The sequence below is a fragment of the Phaseolus vulgaris genome, chromosome 1 (genome assembly GCF_000499845.2).
Source record: "Phaseolus vulgaris cultivar G19833 chromosome 1, P. vulgaris v2.0, whole genome shotgun sequence".
In the NCBI taxonomy this organism is placed as follows: Eukaryota; Viridiplantae; Streptophyta; class Magnoliopsida; order Fabales; family Fabaceae; genus Phaseolus; species Phaseolus vulgaris.
Window position 1 is genome coordinate 9,289,920 of NC_023759.2, and position 22,740 is coordinate 9,312,659.

General features: G+C 32.9%; 1 protein-coding gene across 20 annotated transcripts; it reads left to right on the top strand.

Moving 5' to 3' along the window:
• Positions 1–1,639: 1,639 nt before the first annotated feature.
• Positions 1,640–16,822, top strand: LOC137813506 (uncharacterized). 20 transcript variants are annotated; one of them, XM_068615806.1, is made up of 18 exons: positions 1,744–2,197; positions 2,269–2,311; positions 2,682–2,803; positions 5,544–5,685; positions 6,795–6,902; positions 8,283–8,427; positions 8,511–8,602; positions 9,322–9,415; positions 9,967–10,444; positions 10,618–10,760; positions 10,931–11,259; positions 12,490–12,657; positions 13,327–13,617; positions 13,767–14,183; positions 14,283–14,327; positions 14,422–14,507; positions 15,633–15,723; positions 15,933–16,822. In XM_068615806.1, exons 1-18 carry the CDS (start codon positions 2,103–2,105, stop codon positions 16,008–16,010), a joined length of 2,967 nt encoding a protein of 988 aa, XP_068471907.1. In that variant the 5' UTR covers positions 1,744–2,102; the 3' UTR covers positions 16,011–16,822. The 20 variants fall into 20 exon arrangements, with proteins under 20 accessions (XP_068471914.1, XP_068471916.1, XP_068471912.1 ...); XM_068615807.1 differs by having other exon boundaries at positions 15,636–15,723; XM_068615808.1 differs by having other exon boundaries at positions 15,642–15,723.
• Positions 16,823–22,740: the final 5,918 nt, after the last annotated feature.

Sequence of the window (22,740 nt, forward strand, 5' to 3'; positions counted from 1 at the left end):
TGAAGTACCTTTAAATTATTGTTTTTACTTTCTTGCAATTTATTTTTCAGCCCTTTATTCATCTTCATAAGTTGAGTGCACATCCCAATCCTTCCACTATCTTATATGTGAACAAACTAACTATGTTATATATAGGAGTTCTAAATTCGAGGTCGAATTGTCTCGAACTTGGGGGGCATGATACAACCCAAGTAGCTATGAAGATGACCAAGGAAGAAAAGGACAAAGCACATGATGAACAATCATCTCAGCGTACAATTCATAACCCTACCAAGGATCACATGGACCTCACCAAAGGAGTTGAGCATAAACCATCACACAAACTATTCTTCCTTTTGATCTTCTTATAAGATACAAATATCTTGTAGATAATTTGGGCTCTCTTTAGGTGTCCAAATAGCAAATATAAGCTAGAATAAGGTGTCTTTAGCATAATAGGGGGTGTATGTATCATTTTAGCTTGTTCCTAGCCCTTTAAGAATGACCTAGTTTCTAGAAGGACGAGCTAGGATGCGGGTTTGACTTAGTCAAACTTTAAGGCTGCCCATTTTTTCCTTTTCCCATGTTACCCCTCTTGCTTGTTTTCCAAGGTTCTTTCACCTATAAATAAGAGGCCTACCCATTGTATTTTACATGTTGAATTTTGAGAAGTAAAGAACCTCTGCACATTTTGTGAGAGATTATAGTGAGGCTTGTTTCCTCTTTACATGGTCTTATCCTGAAGAGTGAGGCTCTCAAGTGACGGTCCTTCCACTTATCTTGGTGGCCTCCACACCCCAAGTGGCGTGATCATCCTCACCATCCCTTTCCTAAGTTTCTTCTTCCATTTTCCTTTCCATTTTCCATTCCATTTATGATCTTAATTTTCATATGTTTCCTTGAATTGTGTTCTTGGGTTTTGACTCATTTATTGGGTATGGATCATCATTTGGTTTGGCAATGACCACCATTGATGCTTACTATGTTCCCAATTCATTTCTGCAATTGCATTCCATATTCACCATATATTGTTTTTTCATCTTTGCCTTTGTGAAGTGAACATTCACACTTACTTAACCACTTGGTTAAGTTCGTGTCCAGTGAGAATCTTCCTTAGGTCCTCACCCTTAATTGTTAAAATCTCAATCTTAAAGTAAAGTATCACCTAAATGAAAACATCTAAAAATCAACTCACATCAGGAAGTAAAACATTCACGGTGGAGGGAGGGTGTGAAGAAATGGAGAGAGGGAAAAGTGGAAAAAGGATGAGAGACATTCCTTTCGGACAATAGGAGGGAGAAGAGAATAAATAAAGGGAAGGGAGAATAAGACGTTTTAGAAGAGTGAGTGAGAAATGTAAGTGAATTAATGGTGAAGAAGAAGTTGAGTGAAGAAGGTAAAGAATTAATGCAGACCTAAGATAATAGTCTCACCGCACCACGTGTGTGTGCAAACCAATATTAATGTGTGTCACATCATCAATAGTTAATGCCATTGGTAAAAACTTAATGGAGGAGACCAAATTGCACTTTTTAAAAAAAACTTTGAGACCAAATTGATTTTTTTTTAAAATTATTATATTATATTAAATATTGACTAAAAAATAGAGAAAAAAAATATTCCTAACATCTTCATATTTCACTATTTTTAAGATTTATCTGTCTGGAACATAAAACACTATATTTCAAATTTTCCTGTTTTGAAAAAAATTGTTAATTCTAAATTTCATATTCCGAAAACACACAAAATATGAAAAACACCTTCTGGACCACCATTTCCAGAAACTTACTTTCCACCATTTCACCCAAAACCCCTGTTCACCACCCATTCTTATATGAAACCACTAACCTAACCTTGTAACACACTAACATTAGCTCCACTGCACCTCGCCGCAGTTCAACGCTGCCACCACTGGAAACCACTAACATCAAACAGAGCTTTCTCTTTTCAAATAAAACGTCGAAAGACAATTTTAGAATTTTAAAAATTCAATGAATGGAGGTTAAAAAAATTGGGTGCCGGAAGTGATTGTCCGAAGATGTTGAAGACGAAAGCATTCCAAGGTGCTCACGTGTTCATGTCGCGAAACCTCGTGCCGCCGGAAGTCTTCGACGCGCTGCACGATGCCGTTAAAGATAACGGCGCTGAGCTCCACCTCTGCTGCGACCCCTCCCGTAACGGCCCCAACGATTACCACATCATTGCTTCCAGAAAACACGTAATTAGTTCCACTCATGCTCTCCTTTATTTTCTCCTCTTTCTTTTCTGATTCCTCTCTCTGTTTCGCAGGAAAAGTTCGATCATCTCAAATCCAAGGGCTGCAAGTTGCTCGGTGATTTTCCGTTTCTACTTTGCTTGTATTATCTGTTTGAATTTGCCTTCTCTATTGCTTATTGAACCAGTCTGGATTCTAATGTGTGTTAGACAATGGTAGTTCTAGGTTTTAGTGGTGGTATACGAGAAATTCTTCCATAGTCTCTCTCAATCTTCATTCAGCACATAATCAAGTGTTATTAATTCTTTTTTGTAAATTTTAATATTTAAATAAGTTATATACATTAGTTTGGACCAATGCAGTAGTTCAAAACCACCTAATAAGTTCACACACTCTTTATAAGTGTGTCTTTGTGTTGGTTTATGTAGTTGAAATTGAAATTGGTGTTGTTCGTGAGTCTTTGTTTTTTCTTTATTTTATTGAACAGGTCCTAGATGTGTTCTTTCGTGTGCCAAAGGTGGAAGGTCTCTGCCTAAACAAGGCTTCACTTGTTGTCTTGCCATGGACGGCGTCAAAATACTTGCATCTGGTTTTGATACGGAAGAGAAGGTATTTTCGTTGTTGTCCATGTTTGTGTGTTCCTATTTTCATTGTAAATCTTCATTTTGGTTGCTATGATTGTGAGGACTATTTATTTCCCCCGTCTTTAAAAATTTCTCAATTCAATTCAATCCCTGGATTTGAGGAATGTTTCAAAATTTTGTCCTCTTTTCTTCTTCACTAGGTTTTTTTTCCCATTGTCATTAGGGGTTAAGATGAATAAAACTTTACTGCCTTTTATATAGTCAGGGACTAGAGGGAAAGTTTTGTAAAGTGAGGGGCTAAAGTGAACACTTACAATCTCAACAACCAAAAAGGTCCTTTCTGGCTCACTTTCTTTGTCAGCATTGCCATGAACTGCAATGTCTCTCTTTTTCCTCGAACATTCTTCAACAGAAAAAGGAAAATAAAAAGGAGTTATGAAAGATTTCTTTAATATGAGCAACTTTTGATTTAAATATTGTTACTATTTGAAGTTAAGTTATGTATTTCAATTCATATTTTGTCTGGCCTTCCCTCCCTTTTAATTTAATTTTAACTTGTCATATTTTGATGTTTTCATTCTCTTTGTTGTTTTTGGCTTTCTTAGTTTCTCTGTTTTCAATTATTTTGATCATGGATGTTTGTTTGAAGAGCCAAAACCCCAGAAACTCAAAAAGTAATCCAAGAACCAAGTGGTGATAGCTTTCAAAGGAGATAAATATTTGAGTTTTAAGAAAAGATATTGAAGGAGGATAATAAAACTTACAATGTAGTACTAATTTCATTTTAGATGAGATGTCTAAGAGAATTTGGTTGGGTGCTACTGTAGTCTTGTGAATCAAAAGGTTTAGAATTGTGAGATAAGCAATCTTAATGGTGGAATGAAAATGTTCAAGGCAATGTAAGAAACAAAAGAGAGTGCTTAACGTGTTATAATCATGCTAAAATGTTAAGGATTAGACAAGGTATTGGAATACTAGAAAGGACACAAAGAAAGCTGTGAGTGAGACACAATCTAAATCTTTTGAAGAGTTTTAACAGGATATTGGATCAAAGAATGGAGAAAGTATGATGTTGCCAAAAATAAATAATGGAAAAAAGGATATTTGTATCAACTCTGATTAAAAAAAAACTAAAGTATGTTCTACTTAGGATTTAAGATAAAATAAGGATCTGATTGTTAAGTACAGTTAATTAGGTGATAGGTGTAAGAATGACATCCCCCCAAAACGTTGTGGGCCATCTCAATAAAGAAGACTGGTACAAAAGTGTTTCTACCAAGTGATGTTGTGCTCAACAACTTTGTTTTGTTGTGGTCTATGGGTGCATAATGTCTAAAGAAGAATCCCTTATGAATTTAGAAAATAGTGAGATTAGGAGGGCAAGTATTCTTTTGCATTGTCAATTCGTAAAATTTTAATTAACAAACCAAACTGATTTTGAATTTAGGTAAAAGAAACTATGAAAAATAGACAACACATCAAAATGACTTTTCATTAGAAAAGCTCAAGTACAACTTATGTAATGAAATGAAATATCCCATTGTTAACATACATACTTGAATGGGGCCCTAAATATCAAAGCGAGTTAAAGCAAAAGGTGATACAACATATTTATTGACACGAGGACCATAATAGTGTGTTTACCTATTGACACAACTCACACTGAAAAGGCTTAACATTGGAAAAACTAGGACAAAGTAAGCACAATTTCTCCACACTTTAGGTGGCCAAGACATAGATGTTCAAGAGTAATAGAGGTAGAGGAGACATAGGCAATTGGAGAATGAGCTGATATAATCCTTAGACTCATGTCCTCCTCCAATCATGTGTCCAGTTCATTGATCTATACAAGAACAAAGTTATTTTCAAACAGGGTACCAAGAGTGCTGGTGAGTTTGCTAAGAGAGATTAAATTGGATGGACAACCAAGAACAAATAATACAAAATGTATGGAAAGGTTAGGAAGAGGATGAGTTTTTCTGGTACGCGAAACTTTAATTTGGGGGCCATCTATGAGAGTAATAGAAGGCAAGGTATAATAGAGTCAAGGAAGTAAAAAGAGATTGGTTACCAAGGCACCAAAATCAAGGATCCAAGGTCCAAAGAGGGGAACTTGGAAATGAAAGCTATAGTATCACTAGATTGCACCACAATAGTAACAAGTGAGGGAGCTTCATGGGTTGCACTAAGCTGGGGAAGCTCATTATATTCAGCAGTAAAGATAGTATTATCTAAGGCTGTAGTGGTGACTTGGGCCACATTGACGGATTAAGACTGCTCCCTAACTTTTGTTCAACACTATACTTCAACATGTCCCCAATTCATACAGTAGTCTCAATAAAGACTGCATTCACAACTACCACATCCTCCGCAACAGGATGATTGTGAGACAAGGGCAAAAGAATCCCTAGTAGATGTGGAAGAGGATCCGAAAGTATATAGAGTAGAGAGACACCAACCCCAATAAAATCTGATTTTGAACTACAACTAGATTAGGTGGTAGTCCAGCGAAAGAAACAACTGTAAAGAATTGTCCTTGTTGGTTGTGAAATATCTCTGCACCACTAGCAAAGGGCGTAAGAGTGGAATATTTTGGAATGAAGTGATCAAGTTTATTCTAAGGTATGTCTACATGCCCATGTTTTCCAATTTAATATTCATTAACGTATTGAGGACATTGTAGCAACAGTGAACATAATTACAATTTTTTGGCCTTTGTGTACACATCAACACAGGTAGGTGTTAACCTGGAACTATGCTTGTAGGTTGGGAGCAAGGGAAAACCAAAGAACATTGTATAGAGAGGCATCAATCTGTTTCCAACATTTTTTATTGGCGGCAGGAATGTTTGCCATTTTGGTGGTCAAGTGGACAACAGCAGCCCAATTGGTGCAATTGGCTGTTCCAGTGAGTTTTTCACACAGAACAAGGGGAACCTGTAGAGGGGGGAGTGCTTGTAATTGTGTGATTTAAACATGCATGAGTACTCTTATACACAATAAAGAAGAGATACAATAATAAGGAACAAAATCAATACCTTCTAATGGGAAATATTTTGTAAGGTATTTCCTTATCATATTATATCATATCTCCCTAAATAAAATCTTGTCATATATCTAACATAATCGGATCATATCACTAACATAATCAAATCATATCTCTAACACTAAATTAAAATGGATCAAAATTATGAAAATAATGGGAAAATAACAGATGAAACACATGTGATACAAACTAGATGGTTAATCTCAGATTTAGAAAGAATAATATATTTCTTCTATGTTTCAATAATGAGGCCTTTGGACCTGTAAATACGTGAGCTTGTTGGTTATTTTAGGAAATATAGAGAGCTAATTCTAAGGAATCAAATCCCTGTAATCATGGGATTGTTTTTAAATACATAATCCTAGTATAAATGGCAAGATACACCTGTAATAAATAATAAATTATAGCAAGGATAAAATAAAAAACATTCTAAATTACATAATGAGCAGCACTGTTTTGACAATTAAAAACGCAATAGACATCGAGGATTATTCCTGATCACGAGGTACCAACCAAATTTAAAGGAAAGTATTGTTGTCCTACTGTATGTTTAGTTATATTCTATCGTAGTGAATATTATGTTTTGAAGGGATGAGAAAAAAGGTGGGAGTTCTAGAAATAAGAATGAGAAGATGCATGATATGAAATGATAATACATGAGAAGATATTGGTATGATACCAATTAAGGAGATGGCAAAATTCTTTAAAGTGGTTTGGGCATGTGCAAAGAAGGTTACTAGAAGTCCGAGTGAGGAGAGTAGATTGTGAAGAGGGATCTCATGGTGAATAAAATTCCTGTGAATTTCTTCTTTAGTTGAGCTTGATGGCATCGTGTGATCCACGTAGCTGGCCTCGCCTAGTTGGATCACCTAGTTGGATAAGATTTTTTGTTGTTTGTTGTCTTCTCCTATACTTCTTCCTCATCTTTTCTTAATCTCAATTGACAGTGTTTAATGTATGTGATCTTGCAGGTTAAGATAGATGAATTAGTGGCTGAAATGGGGGGAGTGCTACACACTAAGACATCGTTGGATCTGAACTTTGTCCTTGTGAAAAATGTTTTAGCTGCAAAGTACAAGGTCTGGTACTAGTTTATATTGACACTTTCTCTTCTATTAATGAAATCTATTTGACTTCACTTTTCCAGTGCAGCTATTCATCATTGGACTCTATTTCAACTTGTCATAAAAAAATACATTTCTGCATGCTGATCTTGATGAAGAAGTCTACTTGGAACATTTTTTATTTATTTTTGTATCATATATTTGTTTTCTACAAGAAAAGATTATATATGTATAATTATAAACACTTTTATTTATTTTCATATCATATCTTTGTTATTAGAAGGTATCAAATCTCCTCTATTTATTATATTGATTCCTTTTTCTCAATATAAATAAAGCACTAGTGCTATCTCAGAAATACACTATTTCAGCTCATGTTTCTCTCATTCCCAGAGTTTAACATTCGAAAACATTCTTAATTAAGAGTTGGAAAAGAGGCCAATGACAAGTGACCATGGAGAATAGTAGTCGTACGAAAGCCATTTTGGCCAATGGAGAGAGTAATATTAAAATCAGATAGAAAATCTTACACCAACTTGTAATATGGTTCAGGTTTAACTTAACTACAAAACCAGTTTGTAAAGTGAGTGTTGTCACCCACTTGTAATCATTAATTTGGCTATATCACTAATTGATACGACATTGCTGACATCCTCCTCATGTTTATTAGACATCTTGAGCATGAAGTTTGCAACATTGGGCATCTGCAACTAGTTTGATGATGAGCCAATAATGGGTGGTCCAATAGACCTAGTAACAACAATTAGATGCAAAATAGACTTGTTAAAAGAGAGAGAAAATCATTGACTTAATTAGACTGAAATTGTATGTTTATTTCACAAGATGTAAGTTTATATCGGCTTATTACATTAACTGTACCTAAATTGAGGATATTTTGCTTCCTCTAAACCAGAGATATACTCCTATAAACCACTACTATTGCAATAAATACAAAATATATTGCTCTAGTTTTCAACAAATTCAACTGGTGCTCTTTTCCGTGGTCATGGCTCAGTATTTAAGGAAATTTAATATATCTATTTGGTCTGGAGTAATATAAAATAATGTTTGGCACTTGTTTTGTGCACAGTTTAGCTTCCAAATTGTTGGTGGCTACAATGGCTCTTAATAGAGCTCATATGTTCTGTTTCTCGGCCTTCTACTGAGTTGGTTTGGCTATTTCCCTACAATGCATCTAGATGGCCATTTGATTATGCAAATGTGCCGATACTAAAAATCCACCTGCCTTTTCTGAATATACAATTTGTATTTTAAGTGGGTGATAATTCAAAAAATCAGTTAGACTGTCTTATTCAATCTTTGTGGAGGTTTTAATTGTCATATTGAAATTTTGTTCATGCTTTACTATCTAATACATTTCTTTATGTTTGGCAGTGGGCTTTGAATGAATTGAAGAAACCAATAGTCACGTATGAATGGTTAAAACAATGCTCGGAGGAGCATCGTGTTGTTCCTCAAGAGTCATACAAGGTCCTTCCTTTCTCTGGGTTAAAGATTTGTGTTACTGGAATTCCAGCAGGTTGTAACTTAGCTATCTGCTAGTTTTGCTCATAATAGAATGCTTCTTTGTTGGATGCTAATGATTTTGATATTTTTTTTCAGATGTTCGTAAAGAGATGGAGAAGCTTATTTTACAAAATGGTGGAAAATACTCCGCGGAATTGACAAAGAATTGCACACATTTGATTTCTGAGATATCCTTCTCATAGTTATTGTAAATGATTGTGTATATTTTGGACATGCAAATATTCATCTATTATTTGAGTAGAGAGCATATCTTATATTATTTTTCAGTAGTTCGTCTGCCAAAATGCCAACAACGTATGTGTTTCTAATAGGGACTTGCATATTATGGGGTACTTAATTCCCACGTTGAGTATTATGGGATACTCAGTGAAAAATTTAAGTGTCTGGTTATCTCCCCTTAGTTGCTAGTTTTTAAGGATGAGTTTTCTAAGTGCTTGGGTGCTTACTAATTGATATCAAAGTTGGCGTTCAATGTATTGGAAAAGACTACCTATTGAAGAGCACACATTGTTTCAATGTATGACATTTATTTATTTTTATTTTCTAACAATCCACAATAATTGTCAGATTTCTGTTTTCAACAACAGCTGGCTTGGTGAAATTTTGTTTCTCCTGCATTAGTGAACCTTTTGATAACTCAAGTTCATGTATCTGAAATACTTTTTGGCATGCTATTCTGCATTTTGCTTGTTTTGGTGTCTGCTATTCATTAGCCTATTATAGGCTTAGATGCTCTACTTTACTGGCTAGTTGTCTAAAGGTATGGAAGGTTGTTCTTGTCTTTTTCTGTGAGATCCTCTATGCCGGAATAATTGAGTACATGAGCTCAAGGATATGTTATAATTGTTTAAACTTGGTGGATATTTGTGTTCTTGACTGTTCTTACGCTCCTCAAGGTGACAAGTATAAGGTAGCAAAACGATGGGGCCACATTCATATTGTGATAAGTAAATGGTTTGATCAATCAATTGCTCGAAGAGGTAACTTCTATGCTTTAATGATGTATGTTGCACTACCTTTCAGGTTCAAAACTGAATAGTAGAATGCCATATGTTAAAATACAATGTTATTATAATATAGTAGTCTCAGAATTTGGGTTTAGGCTAATCAACTTCAAAATGATGTATGTGAGGGCTACCCCTCTATACACTATTTTGGCCATGTCACCGGTCAATGTGAGATTTTCAACACTTCCTTACTATAAGGACTACACATCTTGAGTTTGAAGTTTATATTGGACTTCTACATGTGATCTAATTTGTGGTACAGAAATGCATATTTTTGGAGGAGCAATTTTATCTATTTATATATGGAGGCCAATGTGATTTCATCAATATCTTAGGAGGACCAAATGAATATTTACTCAGCCGGTAGGAATTTGAAGTTAGTGTTTGTGTCGGCATACAATTATTCAGAGCCATATTAATTATCTTTTTTCCTTTCTACTTTCCATCTCATCTCTAAAATTTCAATGCCACTCATTGTATCTGACTTTCATCATTTATTTATTTGTTTTTCTTTTCATGGATAGCATGTCTGAATGAGGAGTTCTTCCCTGTTCTGCATGGATCTGTATCTTCACATAAAGTAACTAGGGACTTAACAATGCAACACTGCCAAGAAAAGGATATTGGGAAATTGCAATCTGCGGCATCCTCAGGTGCTACAGATTCAAATGTGCAAGTTTCTTGCTCTGAGTTTGTGGAAAGAGATCAAGAAGCTATGCCATCAGAATATATGTCCTCTGTTTCTTGTAGATTTGCTAAGGAGGCAGATGCTGAACCTCCATTGCAGGCCAGTGGTGACTTGAACTTTGACGGTGTTGTTGCTGATGATTCTGAATCTGATGATAATGACTTGTACTTATCAGAGTGCAGAATATTACTAGTTGGTTTTGAAGCTCTAGAAATGCGGAAACTAGTTAATATTGTGCGTAAAGGTGGAGGCTCCCGGTATATGTGTTTTAATGACAAATTGACACACATAGTAGTTGGGAATCCTACTGAAATGTAAGTCAACTGTGATATTATAAAGAATCTTTACGGGTGCATTTCATTTTTATGTTTCTATCTTGAATATATATTTTAGATTGTTACAAGTATCAATCTTAAATGTTTGGCAACATTATTTCTTTTTTCCTTCTCTTTTGCTATCTACCTTTACATGCATTGTGTTTTTCAAGGGAAAAGAAGGATGTGAGGAGTCTTGCTGCTTTAGGTGTAATTTATGTTGTTAAAACCACATGGCTTGAAGATTGCGACCATAAAAAGATAGAAGTCCCTGTTCTTAGGAGACACATTGCATATGATCTACTTCATCCAAAAGGTCTGGTATTGTGATGCACATATTCGCTTTTGTAGTCTGTCTATTATCTCTTCACCATGTTCAAGCTGGAGAACACTTTTTTGTTAATTTATTAGATATTTCTTAAATAATTTATTAAGTTGATTTTATTGAATTCATGCTTTATTTGTTCTCTAATTTCTTAAACTCAGCAAGCTTGGTAAAAGGAACTGTAACAGGAAGCACATCTATGGATCACAGTAAAAGCTCCAGTTGTCATCAAAGCTCGCATCAGGTGGACTTCAAAATTGTGCAGCCAGAATCTTTGGAGAAAAGAAAAGAAGAGATACAAGATATGGATATAAATGGTTACTCATTCCGTAAAGCAAATTGTAGAACTATGTTGCAAAATCAACTTCCTGATAGTAAATTGAGCACACAAAGAATGAGCCGGCCTGACTTCAGTGTTCATTATGAAAAATCTACAAATGTTTTCAGAGGAAAATTGTTTTGTTTCTCAAATTTGTTTCCTGAAGAAAAGGTAAGTCGTTATGATCTTATTAGGCATAAACTCTTCCTGAAGTGTCTATTTGGTTATTTTAAATCACCCCCGGCATACTTCATGGACAAGAAAGATATATTCAAGTTTTTTCGTAAACAAAAAAGGGCCACAGCTTTATTCTAGTAGAACCTGGAACTTTATCAGTATTAGATTTAGTATAAAAACGTGTTCACATCACAATTTAAGCTTTTGGGATAGTATTTTCATGACATGATATCAATTCTGAAAGGATTTATGACCAAAAAAGTTGAGCTCAATCCTTGCTATCCCTATTCTTCTAGTAAAAGTTGAAGCAAAAGGTAGGTGGGCCTGTGTATTGGGTTTATGCATAAGGTTGAGGTTGCAAAGGAAGTTTATTTTTCCACAGGCCTCAGGCATTCATTGAGGTTGCATAAGGTTGTGTCAAGTAGTTAGTTATCAAATTGAGCTTAATGGTGTACCAGTATTTGTTAATGGTTAATTTGGAATCATAGAAACAGGAACCAATTATCCAAAAAAAGTAAGTTGATTGGTGGAGGAACTTGACTGCTTTTACATTAAACATGCTGCCTCACATGAATCCCTTGGTCTTGTAAATGTGGATGCACAAACATACCCTACCTTGTGCTAAAACTTAACCTTTTGCTTTAGACAAATGGGGCAACAAGGAACACAACCTAGATTACATGCTAATAGGTGATTTATTAGATGCTTTGTAGACAAATTTAAATAAATTACTAAGACAGTTGAATACCATAGAAACTATTTCAACCACAACCTTTTGGTGCTTGGACTATTCATTTTTTATATGCATGATATCTGAATCATCTATTTTTATATGATCTAGCTATTTAGTGTTTTCTATGTGTTAAACTATACGTAAGGAGAAAGGCATTGAGCTGAAACCGGGGGTTCTGAGACAACACGGATGCTGTATTTATGTTGAGAAGAATAAATACAATAAGTAGAAGAAATTTGACATCCTCTAAGAATAAAGAAATGATGCAGGAATAAATATAATTGTTTCTAATAATACATAAATAATCAAGATATTCTTGATTATATAGAATCTTCTCCTTATTTTTATAATTATAACAATATGTTTTCTTTTTTCTGGTTTCTAAAATTAAAGTTTCTATATGAGTAATCATAAATGTTGTGTTTCACCAAAGATATGCAGATATATATGTTTGTGGATACTGTTTAATTTTAGTTTTGATCACTTTTCAGAGAGGTGAGATTGTTCAATGGATAAGTCAAGGTGGAGGAGAGGTAATAAGTGGGAAAACAAAACAGATTGTCCACTACACTGTTGAGTGTCATGGTGTAACACCCATGTTGACTGGTGATTCCACGAGTTTGTACATTTCCAGTCATTGGATACGATCTTGTTTGGAGGTAAGCCTTATTAGTCACAAATGTAGATTTCCCTTCTCACCTCTATTTTAAGATGCTTTTTATCTTCTGCATTTTTCAGGTGCTGTGCTTGTTGGGCTAAAATTCGTTATTTATATATTGAATGATTAGGATAGATTTAAGGCGAAAACCCAAACTAGTCTTGGTCCATGTGTCCCAAGTTATTATATCAAAAGTGCTATTAACAAGAATAAAATAATGACGGAAAGTTGGATCCATTTTTATATAGCTGCAAAAATTCAACACTTCAATCACTTGTGATGCATGGATGTATTCTTTTCCTTATATTTTTCTGAATTTAAATCCTGAAATTGTGGTTACATCTATCCTTTTCTTATCTCTAGTATCATTTATTATCACAAAGGAAAGAATCTTAAAAAGTAAACAGTAAGAATAACTCAACCCTACTAAATTAGTTTTTAAGATGAAGTTTGTTTGGATTTAGTCATATAATCAATATGGAATCTCAAACTCACCCTCATGCTAGGACAAGATATCTCGAGTGTGGAACTAGATATTTGTAAAGGCTCCATAGCTGTGTATATGCTTCTATTACCATTGTGTATGATGATTCCTTTTTCTGTTGAAAGCTGGATACATTGAGAATATATGTTGGTTTACATACTTATACTTTGATTATTTTTCTTGAAGGCTGGATCCTTGCTGGATGTTGACACTCACATTCTTTATTCTCCACTTCCCTGCCATGTTCCCTTGCCTGGATTTGAAAGATTCCGGTTTTGTGTTTCACAGTATGAGGAGAAAGACAGGAATCTGCTAAGAAACTTGTGTTTTGTTCTAGGAGCTAAATTTGGGGAGAAGTTGACTAAGAAGGTTACGCATTTGTTGTGTAAATTCACGAATGGACCCAAGTATGATGGTGCTTGTAAATGGGGGATTCAATCAGTTACATCTGAATGGATATTTGAATGCATCAAACAGGTAATATTATTTATGGTGACCGAGTACAGGGCAGTGAGAGCTTTAATATATGTGCATTGACATTTTGTTTTTCATGAAAGTCTACATTTTCTATGTTATGTGTTAATTACTAAAAAGGTCCTTATCTACATGCAACTAATTTTTTCCAGAATGGAGTTGTTGCCACTGATCGATTTTTACCAAAAGAAGTAACTGCTCAAGATCGAGAGGCAGGAATTTGCACTGGGAGTCAATTTCCTACCCAGGCTGCTCAAATGATAAGTGACATGCCCTCGCAGTTGTCAAGTCAATCACAAATTTTGAGAGGCATCACAAATAAAAATGTGGGTTGTGGAGTTGATAATCATGAGGCCAATTTCAAGAAACCAAGTGTTTATAGCAAAAAGGCAAGACTTGTGGAAGAACCTTGCCTGTCTACTAAGATGCCTTTCGCATCAAATTCAGGTATTCATGCCTATGAAAAGAATTTTTCTGAAGACAATATGATAATAGATGCTGGGGAGGTGTGTCCTACTGTTCCTGATGTTGCTTCTGCAATTGAGGACTTGTTAGAGCAGACTAGTAAGGTACAACAGCTGCATTTTTTGTTATGTTGATATTTCATTAAATTTGTTTGTACTTATGGCCAAAGTATTCCTGCTCAACTTGTTCGTTTTCTTACAAAGATGCATGGTCAGAGGTCCCCAGCACAGACAGGGTGTCAGAGAGGTGTATCCTTAAGTGTGATCAATTTCATATATGTTATTTTATTTTATAATTTCCTTAATTTATTTTTGGGAGTAGTTATCCTTGATGGTAGAATAGATTTACCCATCTAATCTTTCAGTCCTTGGTGAAGATAATTCCAATCCTCATACCGTCTTTGGGTTATCTAAACACTGGTCAAACAGGTTAGCTCCGTAGTTCCCTGTTTAAAATGTATCATATTGTTCTCATTCGCCACATAATCTCTGTCAGAATTTGATTGTTTTACCACGGCCTTTAAAAGACCTATTTGATCACTTTATTGATTAGAATTTATTGAACACCATGTTTATCTATAGGAATTATTAGTGGAGATTGAATCTCGTAACTATTTTTTTATATACACTTTTTCTTACCCTTTGTATTCTTATATTCATTAAGTAATTTTTAGTTTCCATTATCTAAGATCTACCCATAAAGATTGAAAGTATATAATTATAACAATTAATAAAAATGAAAAATATATATTTTTTGTACATTTTATTTTTATGTGCACAAATTTTTATAAGTTTTATATAAATTTTAGATAGATTTTTTAATTAATCTTGTTATAATAATTAGTTTTTAATTACCATACGCAAGCCTGTGTGGTTAAATAAGAATAGGATTCACATAATTTTATGATTTCCTACAACTTTCAACCAATAAAAGAGTGTTTGAAAGAGTTTATTATTTTCGTGCAAATATCATATATTACTCCATCATATGGAGATTGGAGGTTAAGCTAAATAAGGATGATTATAAAGTATTGGTGATAAATAAAAGAATATTTCAGATTTCTTAGTTTCTTGATTACCATAATTATGTAGATCCTGGAATTGGCCAAGGACAAAAGTCCCGCAATACATTTTCTCTGAATATTTAACAACATCCAACTAGTTGCATAAGGCTATTTCATTTAATATACCATGGGTGGCGCTTGCTTAGAATTGGCGTCTCATCCGTTTTTACGTTGTCCTGTGTCTCCGTAGAATTTTTTGTTCTGCCTTTTGGAAATAACCTGGACATGCCCTTTGATGGTTAAAATTGAAGTAGAAAGATTGACTCTGTGGCAATGTGCAATAACTTGTGCATTTGGTTGGAGCATAACTATGAAATCTTCAAGGTGCCATTTGCACAACTATTATTTTTGGATAATATGTTTTTTGTGTAAAAAGCATGATAATAAAGTTCAAACTCTTGTCTATTTTGATAACAATGTAAATTATACCAGAATGCATATCATTTTTTCACCTCTCTTTTGAATCGGTACTGAGCATATATTGTGTTAGAAGTGGCAGAAAAGATGATAATGGGGAGGCTTCTGAAGACAGACGAGCAGGAATATACGATGGATTTAGTGAAACACAGACAGAATCTCAGGTTATATTTTGGACATTGGCTACTGCTTTTACTGTTCAATTTTTTCAAGTATTTTGTCTTGTTTTTGTGACTTCTTTTTTTGTTTTAACACTCATTGTTACTTACAAGTCTTTCCCTGGAACAAGAATTAGTTACCTTTTGCACTTGCTATTGACTAATGACTATTTGAGTGTTTTTGGTGGATGTCATTTACTTTTGTCACAATGCAGGTTGTTAGTTATGAAGAAGATTTATCAGGAAGGCAAAGGCTTATAGATATAATCCGAACTCGAAGTGGCACGCAGTGAATAGGAACAAAAATCTGTCTTGTCCTGATTTCAAATACAAAAGATAAAAGAAAAAAAAAACTCAATCTTGGTCAGCTAACGAAGGGAACATCAGCAGCAGCTTAGTATATAGGTCAATCAATTATGTCTGTACCTTAGTGTCTAAACATGTTGAGTTTGATTGAGAAATAACACCCTTAAGTGCACAGAATTAGGTTGGAAAATTATAACGAAAATGACAAAGGTGTTCTGATAATTTTGATCAAATTCATCCTAGAAGAAAAATTTATCTAGCTATAGAATCATGTCTAGTACCAATCTGCCTGATTGTCTACCAGTAAAGTGGGCAGGGGCGGAAGAAAAGGGAATAAACATGTGTTAGGTTGTGTAAATGAGTAATTTCTGCTGGCATGTCTGTTCTGATCGGATAAGCAAAATGCTTTTCAAGAATCTGAAGTCACGTGACATTTCTGGCGAGACAGTGGCTGCATGTTTGTTTCCTTCAGCGTTCCTGATGCACCCCTCTACTTATTTACGCCACAGAATTGTAACAAGACACAAAGCAGCACTTGATTGCATCAAAATGGACGTGGATTATAGAATGCCAAAAGTTAACCCCCAACATGCAATTAATAGCTTCTCATCAAGAGTAGTTATGTACCAAGGATAGAGGGGATGTGAACCTACGAATTTTTATGAGAACTAATTTTCAATTAAGACTTCCTATGAAGAATTACATCCCAAAAGACCAGATGTAATAAATCAACAGATATAAAAATCTCGTGTATGTTGAATATTTTTGTACAAAGTTGTTATAATTGTTCTTATCTTCATCTTTGTGTTGTAATCCTTTATATAAAGTGACGATGATCGTTTGAAGCTCGAAACACCAATACTTGATGTTGCACTAATTTCATTCTGCATATCTTCATCGTTTTAGCAGTACAAGCTTAGAAGGGAAACTTCAGCTTTGATAAATCTAATGAGTCCTAAATGTTTATCTGCTTATGAACAATTCAAATAGATTCTTAATATATTGTAATAAAGGCAAATCTAATTGATTAAAATAGAATCATTATTTTGAAAAACTTATGTTTATGAAAGCTTATGTTAACATTGTATTTCGAAAACTTTCCATACTTACAATTTTAAACGTTGAAGCATATTTTAGATTTAAATGATTAATCTATACAAATTTGGTAATAAACATTTAAGAACTTAGAAATATTTTGTAGGACAAAATAATAAAGTTCAGAAAGTCCTGATTGGATAGATTGTCTATCACGAAAACAAAGACAAAATCGTCTAATGCATTTAGGACTATTAGATCGTCTTACATGTTAAGTACTACAAGATCGTCTAATAAGTTTAACATAAGACAAATATCTAACATATTTAACACTTGTGAGATTGTCTAATACGTTTAGCATAGTGAGATTGTCTAACGCATTTAGCAATGGGAGATCATCTAACATGTTAACACATAGACTATCTAACATGTTTATCTTAACACTGTACATGAAAATCAACTTTGTTAAAAACCTTTGCGTATCTTATAACTTTTGTTATTATCGAAATCTCATAGACTTGCTTATACGTATAAGACCATCTAGTGGGGTGTTGGACCGTCTAGAAGTGACTAGACCATCTAGTATCTTCACGCACTTCACTCTCTCCATTTGAAAAGATGGTTATACAAAGATTATATGGTATCTCAGTTGGCAAACAAATGCATTACATCTATTGTGTGAAAAGGTTTAATCAACTTGACAATAGTGTTGAAGAGTTGTACGACTAGTTTTCTAAGATGTAGATGGCTTATGGATATGGAGATGGAGAGAAGGATTAAGAAAAAATATTCATTTTTTATTGGTTCTTAGCTTGTTCACTTTGAGTATATTGTGTGGTTATTTAAACTACTCTAATTATTTTTCTTCATTGTTTGCTATAATGTAGTCTTATATCAATGACCAAAATTTCTGTCATAAATGAAAATGCATCCTTCCTTATCCTTATTTGATAATGCCAAAAGGGGAAAAAGGTGGTGTATTATTTTGTTTCAAGTTTTAAGCCTTTTCTTAAGGTATCAAAGTGGTTGTCATCATCAAATAGGGGAACGGGGAATTTTGTTGAAGCTTGAAATTTGATCTAATGCTTTCAACCTATTTGAGTAAAGTGTTTGATGAATGAATACACAATTTTTTTTAATGAAGATACAAAGTGTTTTATGAATAATGAGTTATTTGTGTTATTCTTGTCTTAGGGAGGTGTGTGTAAACTAAAAAATGCTTGATCTTGATAATATATGTTTTCAAATTAGTTTAAAATGGTTTTATTTGTTTTCTAGGATATGTAATTTCAACCAATTAGAATAAATTTTTAGTCAATTTTAATGTTCATAGCTATGTGAAAATGCTTAAACATTTCAATCAATTGAAATGAGATTTAATTGGTTTAGGGTTTAAGGTTTATAGTTCATAACTATTAAAATCTTGAACCCTTCATTAAAAAGCTGCCTCATTCTTTTTCAATCGATTGAAACATGAATCAATAGATTAAACTCAATAAGAAAAGTACATTTAAGTGAGATTTAAGTGATTTCAACTGATTAAATTGTATTTCAATTAATTGAAATAGTTAAATGAATCATTCAATGTTTTACATCAATCGATTAAAATTGTTATCAATTGGTTTATTTTTCTAAACTAATTTCATTGTGGTTAAATACATGAAACCTGATGAATAAAAAAATAATGACAATATTCCGTGTTTTGACATTTTCGTAGTCAAAAAATTCTTTATGAATAATTCAGTTTTGAAAAATGTCTTCAAGATCAAGAGTCAAGCATTGTTGAACCTTACTACATAGTGGAAATCACCTTGGTTTTGTTTATAATATGAGTTGATATCATAATTTTTTAGGTTTCTTAACATCGTGATCAAGGCTTCTTGTGCAGGGGTTTCAGAAGTGGTTGGTGATAATGTAGGATTTAAGATCAAGTGTTTGTATTGTTTTCTTGTTTCTTGCAGAGTGTATGTAAAAAAATTGAATTAGTGAATAAGCTTAATCAATGTGATTGAGCAATTGGATGTAATTTTCTTTAGAAAGTGAATCAATATAAACTTATTCTTAAATATATGGTTTCTTTTATTTGAATATAAAGGAATTGTTATAATATCTTAAATATCTTGTCCACACACCCACACTGTTATGCAAGTTCAAGAGAACATGAACCTTATAAACAATTGGAAAATCAAAGATATGAGCAATGTGTGACTTATTTTGCATGGAGTGGCGAAAATTGTAAGTGCAACTGCAATTTGTACAATTAGTCCTACATCTCCTAAATCATCGATTGTTAAGAGCTCTTCTAGCTATAAATAAAGACATACCCCATTTTGTAAGCTCACCTTTGAATTGAATAAAAATGCTTGCCTTCTTGTTCTTCTTAGGTCTAAAAAATGGGAGTGTTCTCGTAATGGATATTCTCAACCTTCCTTAGAAGAGGAACCTAAATTCGGGAATGTTTGAAAATTTTCTAAGTCTTCCATTACTTCGGAGTCTGCTTTCATCATGCTTTGTGTCATCTTCATTTGAGGGGCAATCTAATGAGATGCATCTTATTGGAGATCTTGATATACTGCATGAGGTTTAGGTTGTGTTTGGGTTAGTATGTGATGCTTGATCTTGATATTTTATGTGCTAAAATTGTTTTGAAAAGATTTCAATAAATTGAAATGAATTTTAACCTGTTGAAATGTTCAGAGCTTTGTTGGGAATACAAGCTTAAACATTTCAATCGATTAAAACAAGGATTTAATTGGTTAAAATCTTGGACCTTTTGTTCATGATTGAATTTGCTCTACTTCATTCAACCGATTGAAATGCAAATCAATCTATTAAAATTACTAAAGGATCATTTTAAGTTATTTCAATCATTGAATTGAAAAATTAATCGAATGATTTTTTTTTCAGAAACTCATTTTACATTGTTTTAATCCATTAAAACATATTTCAACTAGTGGATTTTATCAATTCAAAAAAATTGGTTTCTATTTTTTTATATTTATAAGAGAACTCGAAATAGCTTTTTCAAATATTGTTTGTACACATTTGAACCTCTTATTTGAAAAATAAAAGATCTTTCTTGGAGCTCTCTTTCAAATTTTTCTATAGATCAAGATTCAAGTGTTGCTTCTCACTTTTGTTATGAATAACCTAACATTGCTTCTAGAGGGATTTAATCTTTTTACTTCATTGTCGATTTTATTCTAGTTTTGTTTCTCTAATTTTGTTATTTGTTTCTTGAGTAGGGTTGTCAAGATGGTTTTCTTGTGATAGGGTTTCACAAGAGGTTGTAAGAAATGTTGTAGTATTCAAGATCTTGTGTTGCGTATTTTTTTTTTCTTGTAGGGTGCTTGTAAAAACTTAAAATTAATAGATTAACTTAATTAGGGCGATTAAACAGTTGGATGGAACTCTCTTATGAGGTTGAACCAGTAACTCTTGCTATTATTCTCTTTCATTTATCTCTTACAACTCATCCAAATTGAATTCATATTGCATGGTTATAGAAGATTAAAGAACATTGAAAATATAACATCTTGAAGCTAAAATTGGATTTTTTTTTAAATTATTCATTGATTCAAAGTTAATTATCTATTTGAAAAAGTTTCTAAATTCTGTGAAATTAAATTCACCTCTTTCTTGAAGTTAGACTATTTTTTTCAACAATTAAATGGTTATTGTATTTAGTCAATAGGCTTTATGTTTTCGGTTATATAGTTACTTATGTTGTAGCTAATATGTACATGCTTTAGTCTAAGTAAAGCTAATTGAGTTGGACCATATGTGCTTGTATAATTCGTATTGATCATCTTTATACTTTTCTTTTTCTTGTTTGACATATGTGATTTGTAAACTTTATATAATCATTGAATTTTATTCTTATATGTGTTCACCAAGAACAAGTTTATAATTATATTATTTTTTTCTCATCATATTGTATTTGGATCTTTCCTTGCGCGTTTCTATTTTACATTCACTAAACCACCCAATGCTCTTTACATGTTTCTATGAGTTACTTTATTAGATACCCAACACCTCTTATGAAGTATCATCCTTCAGTTGTTGAGTAACCTTTTAACCTGAAAGTATTTCTACCCTTAAAGCAAGATCAAGGTTACAAATTCCAATGAGATAATGAAATTTTTTTAACAACTGTTAAATGGATTTCTGTTGTTAGATTGAAAGAAAACACACAAACATACAACAACATTAGACGTTGTAAGGTAAAGATGTGAACCAATCATTTGGTGATAGATTTTGTTGTCCAGTTTCCTTGACTTATTGTCTAGTCTTAGGGAAGTAGTGATTATATAAAGGTCTTCTTTTCTTTATCATCATCAAACTTGAACTTTTTGAGAAGTTCCTTAACATACTTAGTTTGGTAAATGTAGACATCATTCATTATTTATTTGATTTGAAGTCTCAAGAAGAACTTTAGTTCATTCATCATACTCATCTTAAACTTTTTCTGTATGACCTTAGGAAATTTCTCCTAAAGAGATTCATTAGTAGCACCAAAGATTATGTCATCAACATAAATTTGTATAATAAGAAAGTCAAACTTGAAGTCCTTGCAAAACATAATATATCAAATTTCCCTCTTTTAAAACCATTTTCTTAGAGAAAATATCTTAACTTTTCATAGCACGCCCTTGAAGCTTGTTTTAAACCATATAAAGTTTTGTTCAATTTAAAAACAAGGAAATGTTGTAGTCTCAAGTCCAAGATTTTTTTCTACATAAACTTCTTCCTTTATCATCATTGAGGAACACACTCTTAATGTTTATTTGATAAACTTCATATCACTATGAGTAGTAGATGATAATAAGATGTGTATGTTCTCAAGTCTTGTGACATGTGCATAAGTCTTTTGTGTAGTTTGTGAATTTCTTATCTGAGTACCCTATAATCACTAGTACAACTTTTTCCTTATAACATTACCTTGTTTAAAGAGCTTGTTGTGGAACTTCCTTCAATTCCTTTCTTGCGTTTTAGTAGCTCCACCAAGTTCCAAATGTTTTTTTTTTTAACTTATTAGTCTTCTTGAATAACTTGAATGCATTATTGATTGTATAACATTTCATAAATTGGACTCTAAAAGATAGGAATACAAAATTCCCTTAAAACATAGTCTAGTTTTTACTTTCTCATTGGATCATTGATGATGACTTAAATATAAGGTCTAGTACACTATAAAGGCATTAGATTGTCATTAAATTGATGTTTTGACAATAATAAATACAATTAAGCATTAAAGTAATTATTTTAAATTCTTGCTTATAGTGTGGTGTCTAGTTTATGTATGTGAGATACTAGATTATCCAAAGACAAATAACTTATCTAATGATTTTTATATACAAAACTAAACCTATCTAAACATATATGATGAGATGCAATCAAAATTAAGTTAATGCCTAATACATTGATCTTCTACGTAAAGAGTCTAATGATTTAGTAAGGAGTATATATGTTAACATAGAAGAATTGATTAAAATAATCAAGAAAGGCTACAAACATAAACAATTAATTTGATAATAAAAAAACTATAAATTGTATATGTGATACATCCTGCAGGTTTTTTCTGCATTTATACAACTTAAATTAAGAAAAGAAATACAACTTTCATAAAGAATGCAAAAATAAGTGAGCAAAGACAAATTTCTTTATAATGATTTTTAGGAG

Coding starts and splice junctions, on each gene's coding strand:
- LOC137813506 (XM_068615798.1), top strand. CDS start 2,103: ATGCCGTTAAAGATAACGGCGCTGAGCTCCACCTCTGCTGCGACCCCT. Junction 2,312..2,681: donor CAAGGGCTGCAAGTTGCTCG/GTGATTTTCCGT, acceptor TTTATTGAACAG/GTCCTAGATGTGTTCTTTCG. Junction 14,328..14,421: donor AGACAGGGTGTCAGAGAGGT/GTATCCTTAAGT, acceptor ATGGTAGAATAG/ATTTACCCATCTAATCTTTC.